General features: G+C 46.4%; 1 protein-coding gene across 1 annotated transcript in view; it reads left to right on the top strand.

The window, feature by feature from the left end:
• The window catches only part of RSL1D1 (ribosomal L1 domain containing 1), a 72,517-nt gene extending 57,251 nt beyond the window's left edge, over positions 1-15,266 (top strand). Inside the window, exon 5 of the mRNA XM_089667374.1 lies at positions 14,855-15,266. Within this exon, the coding sequence (XP_089523500.1) occupies positions 14,855-15,163 (309 nt within the window). The 3' untranslated portion in view covers positions 15,164-15,266. The remainder of the gene's footprint in view (positions 1-14,854) is intronic.
• The last annotated feature ends 1,687 nt before the right edge of the window (positions 15,267-16,953 follow it).

Below are 16,953 nucleotides of genomic sequence, written 5' to 3'. Positions count from 1 at the left end.
GTCAGCAGTCACTAGGAAGGTGTTGGGAGTTATGGATATATATTTAACCTCATTTAAAACCTGCTTGGTGTCACGCAGATATGCTGGAGTTAGTGACCATAGAAAATAAAAGATAAATTCTCCCACTTTAGAGCAAAGGGAGCCTATACCGCTCACTATTGGCCTCCCTGGAGGTTTAACCAGATCTTTGTGAATTTTAGGTAAGATGCAAAAAAAAAAACTGGTAATTTTGGTACTGAGGGACACAAAAAATCCTTCTCTTTTTATTTATAACCCCATTTTCATAACCATTCTATATAATCTTTAAATCACGTTTATATGCTAATAGTGGATCCTTTGGTAATAATTCATAAGTGGAAGTATCATTTTATAGAGAGAGAGAGAGAGAGAGAGCGCATTCCAAAATAATATGCAGTGTAAATGTAAAACCAAAAAATCAAGAATAAGCACAAAACTGCAATTCGTACAACATGCAGACACAATTTTTTGGGGTTCTGTGTGTGTGTGTGTGTGTGTGTGTGTATATATATATCTATCTATATATATATCTATATATATATCTATCTATCTATAGATAGATATAGATATATATATATATATATATATATAGATATATATATATATATATATATATATATATATATATAGATATATATATATACACATACACACACACACACACACACGAAGTGAAAGGGGAAATCCATCTGGCCCTGATGCCTACCCTTTTATTACCTTTGTGAGTAGCCATTCAGCTGTTTTTCTCCATTAAACCAGTTTTTTACCTGCAACAACTGGCTGGGTCCCCCTGTCTTTTCCTTTTTGTTTCTACAGAGATCTGCTTCACTCCATGGGGAGCTGCCGCTAACATGGCGTTTACTCTTTTATGGACATTATGGGCTATTTTATTTATGGACTTGTGTATAAAAACCTTGGTATATTGTGATTTCCCTGCGCCATTCTTTCTTTGTTCTTATTTATTTACAAAGAAAGTAAAAACACTAACACAAAACTAAAATAGAGAATATTACAGGGTATTTAGAAACATAAGAACAGAGGTGATACGTTATGCAAGTCCGTCCTCAAAGTTCTATATCTTAGCTGGGCTTCAGGAAGAAGAGCGCCACCATAGCTGGCCCTCGCATTTTATACCACTCACATGCAACACTTATACTGATGCCCCTTGCATAGTTCTCTGTCCAATGAGCCAAAGGCTGTAAATTATCTGGAAGTTTGCTGCTGTCCTTGATATCCTCCACATAATGACGTTTGTTACACTACAGGCAAGTTCTTTGGTCCAGGTCAGCATTCCAGCATCAGCTACACTATCTGCATTTGCTCACCTAGTAGTGCACTTTGGGCCTTTTGGTTGGGTTATCAGTTTTAAAAAAAATCTGCTCTCCACCCATTTCTAAAGCCGGAAATAAATGGATCTAATCTTTGCTGGTTCAGGAGAGACCAGCCAAGACTAGATCCATCTATGGGCAGGCTGGTTGTACCCAAGTCATTTTTTTTTTTTAATATGCAATTACTGCATGTGGCTATACCCACTAGCAGTAATCATTTGTATTCTGCCGGCGGGGAAATCTCCCTGCCGGCAGAATGCAATAATGCTGCAGGAGGCATTCCCCCATCAACAGTCAGTGGAATTGAGCAATCTGCTTTCCTTCCACTCATGGTGGAAGGAAATAAAATCAATTAATCCAATGACTTGCTTTAAACTCTCTGATCCTGGATGCACCCCCAGCAAAAGTCTTTCTCCCAGAAAAAGTTCTTCATTTAAGACCACATGCCCCAAAACCGATATCAGTTAGACCTCTCACACTTATCTTTTGAGAGTTCTAGGCCTAATAGTAGACTCCTTTTGAGGCAGTAACATTTGGCCAAATTCCATTTAAGACCTCTCCAGCTAAACATCTGAAGGAGTGGGTATCTGATCTGGAGGGTTCCTCCATCACTACTGAAGCTAGGTTATCTGCCATTGAGGCTGACCAACAGGCCTTCAGATGCCATCTCATAGATGTTCATCTTTGTTTTGATGATGGGGAAAACCGTAATCGCCGCAATAACCTCCGTCTTCGGGGGATCACTGAGGCCACCGCGGGGGTGAATCTACATGCTACTGTAACCGCCATCCTCAATCAACTATTTGGAAAACCCCCCACAGCTGAACTGGAGCTTGATCGGGTGCACCGGGTCCTGGGACCCCGCTAGTCTTCTACTGCTAATTCCTCTCTTTTGCCTCCCAGAGACGTTCTCTGCCAGGTTCACGTTTACACGATAAAGGAAGAAATATTACGCTGCACTTGGACCGACTGGCCAATTGACTTTGAAGGAGCCATGATTCATATTTACCCTTACCTCTCTAGGCAAACCTGTATGATTCGGGGGATGCTGCAGCCCTTGGAGGTAATTCGTGAGGCTGTGGCAACGTACCGCTGGGGCCATCCATTTCATCTCATCATCCGTAAAGAAGGAGCTGAGTTTCCTCTCCACTCTCTGGACCAATTACCCGCACTGACCGCCTGGGCAAGTCTGCTGTTGAGGTGCCAAACTGGCTGGACTCTATTGCATCCAGATGCTTCACCTGCTTCTATTCTGTGGCCACAGAGGCTCTGGAGGCCTCGGTCCAGAGCTTCAAGCCAAGACTCTGTCCGGAGGAGACCCCCTAGGCCTACAGCTGCTGCTGCCGAAGATTGACTGGCCCTTTTACTTGTTACAGTCTGGGTCTCATTGTATCGGGGGCTTTGTGTTTCCCTCCTGAATGTGGGGCGACTCTTTTTCTATACATTTTTTTGTTTTTGACTTGGATGCCTGATTTTTGCATCTAGGGTGGTGACCTCTGTTTTTGATGGCTCCAGGTGTTGGAGGGGTCGCTACTGTAACCTAAGTTTCTTACTGACATCTGGAGCTTTGTTTTTTGGTTAGGGGGGGGCGGCTCCCTTCTCCCCGCTCCCCTCCTTGCCCCGCTGGCCTGGTTCTGTTAGTTTGTTATTTTGCTGGTATTTTCTCTCCAGGCTGTGCGGGGGTTGATTGGTCGGCCTCCTCTTCGCCTCTCGGTGTGGGGGATGCCTCCGGGGGGCGGAAGGGGGTGGGACCCTCCTCATGGCCATCTATGTGGGTCACACTGTTGGTATTTGATATTCTGCTGCTACCTTTTTTCATTATTGTCTCACATGCCCCTGCATATTGTTATCTGCTGTTTGCCTGGAGGATGGGGGTGCATCTTATGGTTTTCCGGTCCCCTTGCACCCTTGAGGGTGGCTGCCATTGGGGACTGGCTGCCCCTGGTTTGGGATTCTCCCCCGCCCAAATTTTCCGGGCGGATTGGGGGTATCCTCTCCTCCACTCCGATGGTGCTAGGGGGACATATATTTGGTTTCCCGGTGTTGCTCTTCAGTGGATCCTGGGGGGAAATTCTCTTATCTGTGTATGTTATGTTGGTATTTTTTGTCCCTTGTTCGTGCAACTCCCTCTCACATCTTTTGTGTGCATTTTCTGACTTATCTTTTCTCTTCTGGCCTCTCCCACCTGCTGTTTTGTTCTGACTCCCTATAGGGCTAATCCTTGTGGAGGTGCTCCACTCTCCTCCCAGGGACTTCAGTTTGTCCACTTTTGTAGATATTTCTCATTGTACTTCCCTTCTTTACCCTTTCTCTTCCCCACTTTCCCTTCTCACCCCCACCTTTTTTTTTTTTTTTTTCGTGAGTTTCTCTCACACACGGGGGCCCCATCTTGGGCCTCTCCTTGTTTAGCGGTTTCTCCTGGCCTCCTTCCATCATGGGTTCCTTGAAGATAACTACTCTAAATACTCGGGGTCTCAACACCCCAGAAAAGCAATCACGGCTGCTGGCTGACCTAAAAAAAAAAGTAAGACTCAAATTGCCTTTTTACGGGAAACACTTCAAATGTGATCATATTCTGAAATTAACTAATCAAGATTTTTTCCATGAGTGTATCACAGTTCCTCCCCCATTTCCAAATGCAAAGGTGTTAGTATTTTGATCGACAGTGCAGTGCCGTTGTCTTGTGTCTCGGACCCGCTTGGCCGGTATCTGTTGCTTAAGGGAATGATTCAGGAAGTGCAATATACCTTCACCAACGTTTATTTTCCTAATGTGGACCAGGTACAATTTTTGCATGCTCTGCTGCCCACTCTCCTGGGCTTTGCCGAGAGGACCTTGATTTTGGGTGGGGGTCTTAATTTTGCAATGGGTTCCTTGTTGGATGTTTCTCGGGGCTCCTCTCTTCTTTCCTATGCTCATCTCTGACGTTTGAAGGGTGATTTACAGCTCCTATGCTTAGTTGACCCGTGGTGTCTATTGAATCCCCAGGGTCGTGACTACTCTCTCTTCTCACCTGTGGTGAATACCTATTCCAGTCTCGACTATCTTTGATCTCACTCTCAGCCCTCCCTGCGGTGCTCACCTCGCAAATTGATGTTATCTCCTTCTCGGACCATGCCCCAGTCCATCTTACCTTTCAGCTGGACTCATCAATCCGAGGCCCCCTCTCTTGGAGATTGAATGATACCCTCCTAAAGTCCCCAGATACCTGTAATGCCTTGCGAACAGCTCTAGTGGAGTACTTTGTGACTAATAATGATTCGGTGGCCAACCCCCTCGTGGTTTGGGAGGCCCACAAGCCAGTGATTTGGGGCCTTTTGATTCGGGTAGGGGCACATCTCAAACGAGAGCATTCTCATCAGATTGACTGCCTTCTGCAAGACCTTGGCAGGTTGGAGCGCTCCCATAAAGTGTCTTTGGCGCGGGCCACCTATCTAGAACGCTCCAGAGTTCGAGGACTTGCGATCCGTTCTCTATCTCAAGACCAAAAAAAAATTGTCCTGGGCCCGTGGCTCTATGTATGAATTTTCAAATAAACTGGGCACTTTGCTGGCGAGGGCTCTTAGGGGCCCCCGAACCTACATTCTGCATATTCAAAATTCTTTGGATCAGAAATTGACTAAGTCAGCCAATATGGTAGCTAAATTTCATAGATATTATCGTGATCTCTACAATTTAGGCCATTCTCCAGTAAGTGTCTCCCCCTCACAGTGGGCACCTTCCCCTCTCTCCTATAGCTCGGCCTCGGGTATGCCGTCTCTAACCCCGGAGATTTGTGCAGAGTTGGAAGACCCTATCACCTCGGAGGAACTTGGAGTGGCCTTGGCTCAGTCGAAGCCCAAGAAGGCTCTTGGGCCTGATGGATTTACCCCTCTCCCCACTTAATCTCGGCTCTCAATTTCATTGTCCAGAGACACCCTTTGCCTCGTGATACCCTCAGGGCGTACATTTCTCTGATACCTAAAGAGGGCAAAGACCCTTCCAGATGTGGGAATTACAGGCCGATTTCTCTGCTGAATTCGGATCTGAAATTATTTGCCAGGATTCTGTCGAACAGGTTGTTACCACATTTATCATCTCTCATTCACCGGGATCAGGCTGGGTGTGTTCCTCTACGGGAACTGAGACAACACCACGAGAGTCCTTAACCTTATCCATACTGCCAGAACCATTTGCTGCCCCCTTCTGCTTTCTACGGATGCGGAGAAGGCCTTCGACAGGGTCAGTTGGCAGTTTATTATGACCACTTTGCATCATATTGGCCTTGGACCAGCAATGCTGTCTTGGATCACCTCTCTTTACTCTTGCCCTTCTGCGGCCGTTAAGGTCAGTGAAACGTTTTTGACATAACAAATGGCACTCTGCAGGGCTGCCCCCTTTCTCCATTGATTTTCGTGCTTTCATTGGATTCGGAGAGACCCAAATATTCATGGCCTTCTCAAGCCCTCCGGGGCTCATAAGGTGGTGGCTGCTTTTGCAGACTAGTTGATTTTTTTTTTTTTTTTTAACTGACCCGCTTACCTCTCTGCCAGCCCTGGTAGATGCTTTCCGTGTCTTCGGCTCTGTCCTTCTTTCAGATTAACTTTTCCAAATTGCTGCCCTCAATATCACTACTATGTTCCCCTTTCGCTGGACATCTGAGTCTGTTATCTTGGGGTGCATATTACTCCTGACTCTGCTGGCCAACTTTGAACCTCTTCTACACTGTATGAAAAAAGATTTATTGCTCTGGCATTCTCTTGCTCTTACATTGTTTGGACAGTGTAGTGCCCTCAAAATGACCTTGCTGCCCCAGATCCTCTACATCCTCCAGGACTCCCCTCTTTTTTAAGAAAATACACGCTCTCTTCTGAGACTTTGGTCTCATCGGAAACCTCGTCTGCAATTTTGGCTCTTACATCTACCTGAATGCCTAGGTGGTGTGGTCTCCCAGATGTCCGCGCATGTTACAGAGCAGTTCACCTGACGCGACTGGTGGACTGGCACTGTCATGCGGAGACGAAACTCTGGGTGGCTATGGAGTTGGAGCATTCGGGGGGCACCGCCAGAAGCTAGCTCTGGATTCTATCGAAACTGCCTAGAACTTTGTTGGACGGGTAGGGTGTAGTCTTTGCTGGTGTCCTGCGAAACTTTCCGTAACTCCTCCCACTCCCCGCTGCCCTCTCCTATGCTCCCCGTTTTGGGAAACCCTGAATTTTCTCCGGGTTTGGAGGACCCACAGTTCCACCGCTTGGAGGCCTCGGGGCATTCGCATTTTTTTTATTTCTTGGATGCGAATGGTAATCTTGCTCCTTTCGCTTTCTCGATGGCTGCGGATCCTCCGTTGGCCTTCTAGCATAGCCTTTAACTCTGTACTTTCCTTCGAAAATGTTCTCATTCTCAGGGGATCAGCCGTCATCTTATGCTTATGGAAAACATTTTGTCATAGAGAGCCCATTAGGCATCGTCTTTCTATTCTTCTGCCTTGATCAATCCACAACATAATTTTCAACCTTCCTTTCTCGCTCACTGGGAAGCTGATTTAGGTCTTAGCCTCACGAAAATGCAGAAAATGAAGATCCTACATTTCGCACAGAAGTCTTCCATTGCATCCAGGGTTTAGGAAACCAGTTATAAGATTATGACCCGATGGTATAGGGTCCCTATGAGCCTTCACCGTATTTTCCCGCAGGTTTCGGATCTATGCTGGCGATGTGGGTTTGAGCGTGATACGATGTTTCACATCTTCTAGACTTGCTCTAAGATCCAAACTTTTTGGCATATGGTAGCTGATACCATCAGGGGTCTGACGAGTGTTGACGTGACCCGTGCATGCTTGCTGATCGTCCTATCAAAAATATAAGGTTTCCTTGATGATTCAACTGTTGAATTCGGCCAAGGCTTGTATCCCTCTGTGTTGGAGGTCTGTGCACCCACGAGGTCCCTTTGGTTCTCTAAGGTCAACGAGCTGTGCGATATGGAGGATCTCACAGCCTCTCTGAATGACCATGGAGAGGTGTTTGCAGATACCTGTAGGCCCTGGCAATATTTTGTCTACACCGATGCTCATCTTCGGGCATCCTCTTGATTTGGCTCGTGTGGGCCTGACATGGCCACTGTCTGGTTGGTTTGGGGTCTGTCTGGGCCTTTGAGTGGTAGGGCTGCTCTCTTACCCTGTTCTTTTTTCATGATCCCCCCCCCCCCCTTTTTGGTCCTTTTTCGTCGGGGTGGTGTTTTTTGTTTTGTTTTTTTTCCTTCCTTTTCCTTCTCTCTCTGTTTCTTAGACATTATTATTATTATTATTATACAGTATTTATAAAGCGCCAATAGTTCGCTCAGCGCTGTACATTACAAAGGGGGACAGAACATGTGACCGAACAATACCAATACAATGCAAAACATGAGGGGATTGAGGGCCCTGCTCTTTGGAGCTTACAATCTAGGAGGGAGGGGATAGTGGTACAGGAGGAGATAGCTGTGGGGGATGGAGTGGTAGGAAGGGTGGAGGAGGTCGGTCAAGTTAGCAGGGGGTAGGCTTCCCTGAAGAGATGGGTTTTCAGGGTGCGCCTAAAGGAGAGGAGAGTAGGTGATAATCTGATGGGTTGGGGCAGGGAGTTCCAGAGGATGGGTGACACCCTGGAGAAGTCCTGGAGGCGGGCATGGGAGGAGGAGACCAGGGAACTAGAGAGAAGGAGGTCTTGTGAGGAGCGGAGTGTGCGTGCTGGGCGGTACTTGGATATTAGGTCAGTGATGTAGTTCGGGGCAGTATGGTGGACGGCTTTGTATGTCAATGTTAGGATTTTGAATTTGATCCGTTGCGCAATCGGAAGCCAGTGGAGGGATTGGCAGAGGGGGGTGGCGGAAATGGAGCGGTTGGAAAGGTGAATGAGTCTGGCAGCCGTATTCAGGATCGACTGAAGCGGGGATAGCCAGCAGCGAGGCAGGCCAGTGAGGAGGGAGTTGCAGTAGTCAAGTCGTGATACGATGAGGGAGTGGATGAGCTGTTTAGTGGTTTCTGGGGTTAGGAACGTGCGTATTTTGGCGATGTTGCGGAGGTGGAGTCTGCACGAGTTTGTTAAAGATTGGACTTGAGGCTGGAAGGATAGGTTGGAGTCCAGAATGACACCAAGTACTCTGGCCTGCAGGGCGGGTTTGGTATTGGCGTTGTTGGATGTGATGGAGAAGTCAATGGGGGGTGGGGTCCAGGCTGGGGGGAAGACAAGAAACTCGGTTTTGGAGAGATTCAGTTTAAGGAAGTGGAGCAACATCCAATCTGATATGTCGCTCAGTAGGTGTGTGATTCGGGCAGAGACCGAGGGGGTGAGGTGGGGGGTTGAGAGATAGATTTGTGTGTCGTCGGCATAGAGGTGATAGTTGAAGCCATGAGAGTGTATGAGTTGGCCAAGGGAGGAGGTGTAGATGGAGAAGAGAAGGGACCCAAGGACAGAGCCTTGAGGGACCCCAACAGAAAGGGGGAGGTGGTAGCATTATAGGAAACGCTGAAAGAGCGTTGTGACAGGTAGGATGAGAGCCAGGAGAGAGCAGAATCTCTGAGGCCGAGGGAGTGTAGTTTTTTGAGGAGGAGGAGGTGGTCGAACTGTGTCGAAGGCTGCAGAGAGGTCAAGGAGTAGGAGCACTGAATAGTGGCCATTAGCTTTGGCGGTTACAAGGTCGTTGGAGAGTTTGAGTAAGGCGGTTTCGGTGGAGTGTAGGGGACGGAAGCCAGACTGTAGGGGATCGAGGAGGTGGTTGTCGTTGAGGTGAGAGCATAGGCGGGTGTAGACGAGGCGCTCGAGGAGTTTAGATGTAAATGGGAGCAAGGAGATGGGTCTGAGGTTGTTCGGGTCATTGGGGTCCAGGGAGGGCTTTTTAAGTATGGGGGTGATGTGTGCATGTTTCAGAGGGGAGGGGAAAGTGCCTGAGGAGAGATTGAAGATGTGGGTGAGGGAGTGTAGGATGGAGGGGGAGGGAGGTCGTAGGAGTTGTGAAGGGATAGGGTTGAGGGGGCAGGTGGTGAGGCGGGCATCAGAGAGGATCTTGGAGACTTCCTCGATGGTGGTAAGGTCAAAGGTGTGGAGTGTTGAGGGAGCTTCAGTATGAGGAATGTAGGGTGGGGTGAAAGTGAGAGCAATGGTGGGGCCGTGGGAGAGGGGTGATGAGGGGGTAGCTGAGTGAGGGGGAACGGGGTTGGAGGGAGTTTGAGCAGCGACGAAGTCCCTGCAGGTTATGTCGAGGGGGAGGAGGGATGAGGGGGTAGCTGTGTGAGAGGGGACGGGTTGAGAGGGCGTGTGAGTTGCGGCAATGTCCTTGCGAATTGTGTCAATCTTGTTTTTGAAGTGATTGGCAATCTCAAGGGCAGTGAGTGAGGTGCTGGGTGGAGGTGGGGGTGGAGAGAGTAGAGAGTTGAAGGTGGAGAAGAGTCGGCGAGGATTGGAGGAGAGGGTCTTGATGAGGGTCAGGAAGTAGGCTTGTTTGGCTGTGTGGAGGGAGGAGTTGTAGGTGCGGAGGGCAGATTTGTAGCGGGTGAAGGCTTGTTGGGATTTTGTTTTGCGCCATAGTCGCTCCAGGGCACGACTGTGTCGTTTGAGGGTTTTGGTGTGATCAGTCTGCCAGGGCTGGAGCGGTCGGGGTCTGATGTTGCGTGTGGTTAAAGGCGCTAGTGAGTCAAGGGCTGTTGACAGCGCATTGTTGTAGGCAGTCATGGCCAAGTCGGGGCAGGACAGGGGGAGGATGCGGTCATGGCGTTGATGGAGGGGGGCAGGGTTAAGGTTGCGGAGGTTACGGCTGGTCGTAGTGTGACATTTGGAGGGGTAGGCGTTGGAGGACGAGGAGATAGAGAAGGTAATCAGGTTGTGGTCAGAGAGAGGGAGGGGGGTGTTAGTGAGGTTGTGGGGAGCGCAGCGGTTGGAGAAGACAAGATCAAGAATATTACCGTTGGAGTGGGTGGTGGATTGTATGTACTGTGCAAGTGCAAAGGAGGAGGTTAAGTGGAGGAGATGGGATGTGTCCCGGTTGTCGAGGTTGACAGGGATGTTGAAATCCCCAAGGATGATGGTGGGTAGCTCAGAGGAGAGGAAGAAGGGTAGCCAGGAGGAAAAGTCTTCCAGGAAGCGGGATATGGATCCAGGAGGCTGGTATATCACAGCAATCTTCAGGGGGGTTGGGGAGAATAGTCGGACGCAGTGGGCCTCGAAGGAGGAGAAGGATAGGGAGGGGGGTTTGGGAGGACTCAGAAGGTGCTCTGCGGTGACAGGAGCAGACCAACCCCACCACCTTTACGACCGTCAGGTCTAGGTGAGTGGGCTGGATCCAGTTTTCCGTGATCGCTAGGAGGTTGAGGGAGCGGGAAACAAAGAGGTCGTGGATGGCAGTAAGCTTGTTGCACACCGATCGGGCGTTCAGGAGTGCACATGAAAACGGGGGGGAGATTTTAGGGAGCAGGGGGACAGATATTAAGTTGCGGGGGTGAAGGCAGAAGGGTGTTGTGCGGGTGAGGGAGGTGGTGGAGGGCCAGGATTCGGGGAGATGTCCCCCGCGGCTAGGAGGAGGAGAAGGGTGAGAAAGGTGGCATGGGAGCGGGATGTGCAGGAGCGTGAGAAACTACTAGGTTCGGGTCAGTGGGAGAGTGGAGTAATAGGAGGAGGTGGTGGGTGCCGTAGAGGGGTGACGGAAGCACTGAGGACACAATATACAATTGTTTGGAAGGAGCAGAGGGATATAGTGAATGGATTTTGGGAACGGAGGAGAGGAAAATGAGGAGGAGTGGAAGAGTCATTTTGGGGAAGTGAAGAGAGCAATAGTAGGAAGATGATAGCAATGAGGGGGAGATGTACAAGTTTTGGGGTGGAGCAGAGGGGTAAAGAAATGAGATTTGGGAACAGAGGATAGTAATAAGATAAGGAGAAGAGGGGGCGTATTATATAAAGGTACACGGAGTGGGACTCAGGTATGTAACAGAGGTTTCCCAGGGTGATTGCTTGCAGTCTGTCCAGCATGCAGTAGAGCTTCTAGACTTCTCCTTTATGCAACCGCAATTCCCAGTGTTAATTTCTAATTGACAGGGATACTTTGTATTTGAATTGTTATTTGAGTTTGTTCCTGGGGCCTTTTTTGGTGCTTCCTCTCCCCGGCTCTGTAAACCGGGAAGGTCTGGATGTTATTGTGACCTGTCCAATTGTATATTTGTCTGTGTACCATTATTTTTTCTGCTGCTAGGGTCCACTTTAGTACCGCTTTATGTTCCTGCCTACTTTGTCCTATATACCATTGATGTTTGGTCTTCTTGACCTGTATATCACCATTTATTTTGTAATCATTTGACATTTCTATGTTGTTTTATTTTTCTCTGGCCATTATGCCTTAACAATAAAATGCCATAAATAAAGGAATTACAAAAAAATGAGGCAGCCAGGGCTCTGGCTGCTTTGAAAGAAGCAAACCAGATAATCTCATGGACATAAGCTCACTGTTCCCAGGAGACAGAGTGGAAAGCAGATTACCTCAGTCGACTGGATCACAGGGAATGGGCACTTCATCCTGATGCCTTCAATCTAATATGCCAAAAATGGGAGTTTACATATGTGGACATCCTAACTTCCAGATTCAACAACTACCTCTGTTGTCAGAACCAGGGCTCCTGTAGCCTCCAGTACTTTGGTAAACCCCTGATCCCAGTTCAGGTTAAATTATGCCTTCCTCCAGTGCGAATCCTACTACTTCTGCTCAAGAAAATAGATCGATAAGAAAATGGTGATTCTGCTTCTCAGTCTGGCTTTAACAGAATGTCTGTTAAAGTGCAGATCTTTAAAGGATGGAGGGGTTTCTGAGTCTGATTCCTATCTTGCTAAAGAAAGATCACTTCCAGAAGAATCTCTCGTCACACCTGGAAATCCTTTTTTGCCTTGTGTTAATACAGGCACTTTAATTCCAGACATTACTTTCTGCCTGACATTCTGGCCTTCCTACAAAAATCTCCTTATCAGGTTTTGGTCTTGAACACTTTCAAAGGCTCAGTCTTGGCCTTACACCTTTCTTCAAGGGGCATCTTGTATTAGCCCCCCTTACAGCACCCTGTACTTCCTTGGGATCTCAACTTTTTTTCTGCCCTGCAGAAATCATCTTTTGAACTTATCCGTAATAATCCCCTAGTGGATCTTACAATGTAGCCTTTTTGTTCGCCATCATTATCTGTCAGATGCGTTTTCTAAACTGGCAGCCCTTTCCTGTACAATGCCATTCCTTCACAATAAGTTTGTCTCATGCCCAAGGTTATCTTTCCTCCCAAAGGTGGTTCAATGTTGCACCTCAATGAGGACATTATCCTACCACATCTTTATTCCCTGCTCCTCAGCATCCAAAGAAAGTGTCTACATTGCCTGGATGTGATTAGGGCCGTTATAGCTCAAGGCTTTTGCCCTGAAAATACTGATTGTGCTGCCTAGGGGCCTTGTAAGGGATTCCATGCTTCAACATCCACCATCACACATATGGTGAATATGCAATCTGATTGCAAGAGCTTAGAGGCCAGAAGGAGATTCCTCCTTGAGAATGTGCCGCCCAGTTATGTAAGGCCTCCACCTGGTCTTCTATCATAATGTTTCTAAGTTTTATTAGGTAGACATCCCATTTTCTGCTGATGTAGCTTTTGGCTGCAAAGGTCCCACGGTGGCACTCTGATTTGGGACTTCTGACCCTTGTTGTTTGGGCTCGTTGGCACAGTTATTTTGGCCTTATTGTTGCCTCCATTTCATATTCAGTGTTTAGGGATGTCCCATAGTGCATGCATAATCTGCCTGTGTTCTGTACGGTACAGTCAAGATAAGATAAAGTTTGATGTACCTTTTTGTAAATTGTCTTGGAGTACACCCTCCCTTCCATTCCCTGGTTTATGTAGCATTGTGTGCTACAAAACTGGGGGCTCGCAGAGTGGGTTGGCTTACACGACCCTGGGGGGGGGGGGGGGTGTCCCTAAAGCTTTGACCGTGTCAAATCACCTGAAGGTACAGGCCTATACCCTTTGGTGTATGAATAATCTGCCTGTGTCCTGTACTGTACTGTAATATATGGAATTTACAGGAGGGTCAGAGATTCTTTTTTATGATGGCTTGCAGCAGTTTGGTTCTTTAAGTGGGTGGGGAGTTGTGTTCGCCATAATTAATCCTGGCTACCATGGCAGATCTCATTTAGATATAAACTAGTTTTGAACACTGTCTCAAAGTGGTTGTAAAGGCAAAGGGTTTTTTTTTTTATTTTTTTACCTATATGCATTCTATGCATGAATGTAAAGAAAAAACCCTCTGAATACTGCAGCTTCCTCTGCCAGCACTGACTATACCCCCCCCCCCCCCCCTTAAGCTTATCTGAGCCCAATCTCGATCGAGCAGTGTGCAGGAGGGCCGAGTCTCTCCCTCTTCATTGGCTCAGACACAACAGCAGCAGTCACTGCTGCCAATCATAGAGTGCGAATAGGCCCTATCTCCTCACTGGCTGTGTGCCACAATAGGAAGCTGCTTCTTATGGTGGCACACCAAGAAGAGGAAGGGGTTGGGATCCTGTGAAGAGGATCTGGGCTGGTGGGGCCCCCGAGAAGAGGAGGATCTGGGCTGCTCTGTGCAAAAACCACTGCACAGAGCAGGTAAGAGTGCCCTTTTTTTTTTCAATAAGTCTTTACAATCACTACAATAGGCGAAGCTAGTTTGGGATGGAGAGAAGTATTGGAATTTCTGTCTGTTCCCTTTCAGCAAAATTTACCCCTCGTGTTTTACCTGAATATTATCACTGAAAGTGGAAGAAAACCCCAGTTGTTGGGTTGTCAGCAGAATAGAAACTGGGAAGATCTTTCATTTGGGGAATTAGTTCTGGTGACAACCAAGGAATTCCTCTCTTTTGAGGGATCTCTTCCCTTGTCTATGGGACAGGGAGTGAAGGGAAATTTCCCCACTGGGACACAGCCAAATAAAAACTGACAGGGCACATAACTCACTCTATTCTCTCCAAAATGAAAACGTTTTGCCTCTAGTTCTACTTTTTAAGATTTATCAGTTGGGTTTCTAAAATGTAAATTAAAGGAATTTTAACTATCCTCAGCCTATTAGGGCAGACCGATTCCTTGACCCCTCTCCTAAGGATAGATTAAAAGGATAGGTTTTTTTTTCTATAGGTATGTTGTGTGAATAGGAACACAAAACAAAAAATACATTTTGGTTTTCTGAAATTTAACTGCAAAAAGAGGAAAGACACTTAAAGCCTGCATATAATGTTATAACGCAAATTAGAACTGAAATGTCTTATATATGCCCAGTTGTGGCTTTGGTCTCTTATTAAATGTTCTATCTTATCTTGGGGGAAGAAAAGTTTGATAAGCAACATATAAAGTGGTATAGAATGTCACTTACAGATTCATCAAATAAAATGTCAGATAAAGAATGGTTTCATGTGTCTCTATAAGTTAAGCGTCTTGTAAATCTGCTTTGTCTCTTGTATTAATTTGAATTTAAAATATCAATAATTAAATGTAATAATTTTTTCAGAAAATGCAAGCTAGGAAGACAACTGGAAAAGTAGCAGCTGCAAGCAAGATTCAAGAGCCAGGACTGATGCATTCAGCGAAGAGACAACAAATGATTGATAAAGCCGGTGAAGCCACAAAAGCAACAAGCAAGAATAAAAAAAGACATTCTATAAAACAGGGAATTGAGGATGGTGAAAGTCAGGAATCTGCATATAACCATCACATTCTTAAGACTACTACGAAAGCTGCAGGTAAATCTGCAGTAAAGCTCTCAAAATCTGCCAGAAAAGTTCTTCTGACTAAAAACATAAACCGAAAAAGAAACTAAACTAAAGAACAAATATCTGATATATAGAACAGTTGGATGCAACATCTTTGTGTTTTTTGTATGGCCTGTTTAATTTAAAAAATTAAAAATCTATTGACATAGACCCTTTTCTCAAATTTATTTTTGCGCTCTCATTCCAGTTATACGTTTTGTGACTAAATGCAAACAGAAATATTAGAATCTGTATATGAATTAGTCTTCTGAAAAACAAATGCAGTTTCATTGTAAGTTTTCATTTCAAGAATACTATCCTTTTAAAATCGAATAACCTATAAACTAAATTTGTGCTTCATTTTAATGTACAATAGCAAAACATAAAACAAATGCCGCACTCCTAAAATCAAAGTGCAAAATATTCTTAAATGAAATAGTGTTAAAATCCAACATTTAAACGTCCATAAAAAGATAAAAGATCCGTATCAACCAGTGTGGTCCTTTTTTAAAAGATAGTGCTCTTCAATTCTCACATGTGGAACACCTAGTCCACCAAAAGCCTATGCACTTACTAAAATGTATGCGACTCTCAATGCCTTGAGAAGTCAAAGCACGCTCTGTCAGCAGACTGATTCAAACCTCAAGTGGATGGATACTCAGCGCTCATGGGGAAGCTTCACCGTTAACTTAATACTCGGGAGAACATAAAGAAGGGATCAACAAGCTCTCATAGTGTGACTATAATAATATTTATTAAAAAATAGTTAAAAACACAATCTCATGGGAGAAAAAAAACGCCATGGCATGCTACAATTCCCAGAATCCTGATGGTGAATGAGCATGCATGGTGATGTCAGGATCTCCAATCCCGCCCTACGTGCGTTTCATCACAAATGTCATCAGCGGCATAGGAGGATCGCGGGTTATATGGACAAGTTAACTACCAAAAGTAAAACACACAGGATGTTCATTAAAATTAATCTCTCAGACTAAAACATCGTCCTATGGCACACTGAGTACCATCTTTTGGTACAATAATAAATGGCAGCAACGGACCACCAAAGCTCCCTTACTTTCCTAAATATAGCTCCATCTTGTGGTGTATTGGCTAACAGTTTAGATTTCCATAAACAATTATTCTGTGAAAGGTAAACATATATAAATATACTCACTGGCCTCTTTATTGGGTACACCTGTTCAATTGCTTGGTAACACAAATTGCTAATCAGCCAATCGCCTAGCAGGAACTCAATGCATTTAGGCATCTAGACATGGTGCAGACTACTTGCTGAAGTTCAAACTGAGCAGCAGAAAGGGGATTTAAGTGAATTTGAACATGTGTCAGGAAAGGCCTTCCAATTGTACAGGAAAAGCGCCACGGCACGCAAATATGCGCATGCGCAGGATTCTGGCAAGACAAACAGATGTGCGGGCGCCTGGACAGAGGCGCTCGCACACTCGCGGGTGCATGCCGTGCACTTATGCTGGCGCCAAGCGGACTATTTAAACAGGCTGCTGCGGTTATCTAGTTGCCGTATGGTCTTTTCACCTGCTTGTGTTTCCTGACTTCTGTGATTACCCCCTGTTGCCGAATCCAGCTTGTTCCTGACTGATCGTCCCCTGCCCTGACCCCTGGCCTGTCTTTGGATTACGCTTCTGATCGATTGACCTCCTGCTGCTGAACCTGGCCTGTGACCCAACTACTCTCCTGCCTGCTGTTCATGTCTGATCTGTCTCGTCCAATACCAAACCCGGCTTGTCTGACTCTGCTCCTCGCTACACGGTGAACCCGCATCCATCCATCCTGCACGGATCCAACCACTCTCACCGGACAGATCCCAGGCCCTCTTACCCCA

Source organism: Staurois parvus, unplaced genomic scaffold (assembly GCF_062004578.1).
Source record: "Staurois parvus isolate SC_StPar_1 unplaced genomic scaffold, SC_StPar_1.0 ptg003225l, whole genome shotgun sequence".
NCBI classification, from domain to species: Eukaryota; Metazoa; Chordata; class Amphibia; order Anura; family Ranidae; genus Staurois; species Staurois parvus.
This window is presented reverse-complemented; position numbering and strand designations above follow the sequence as displayed.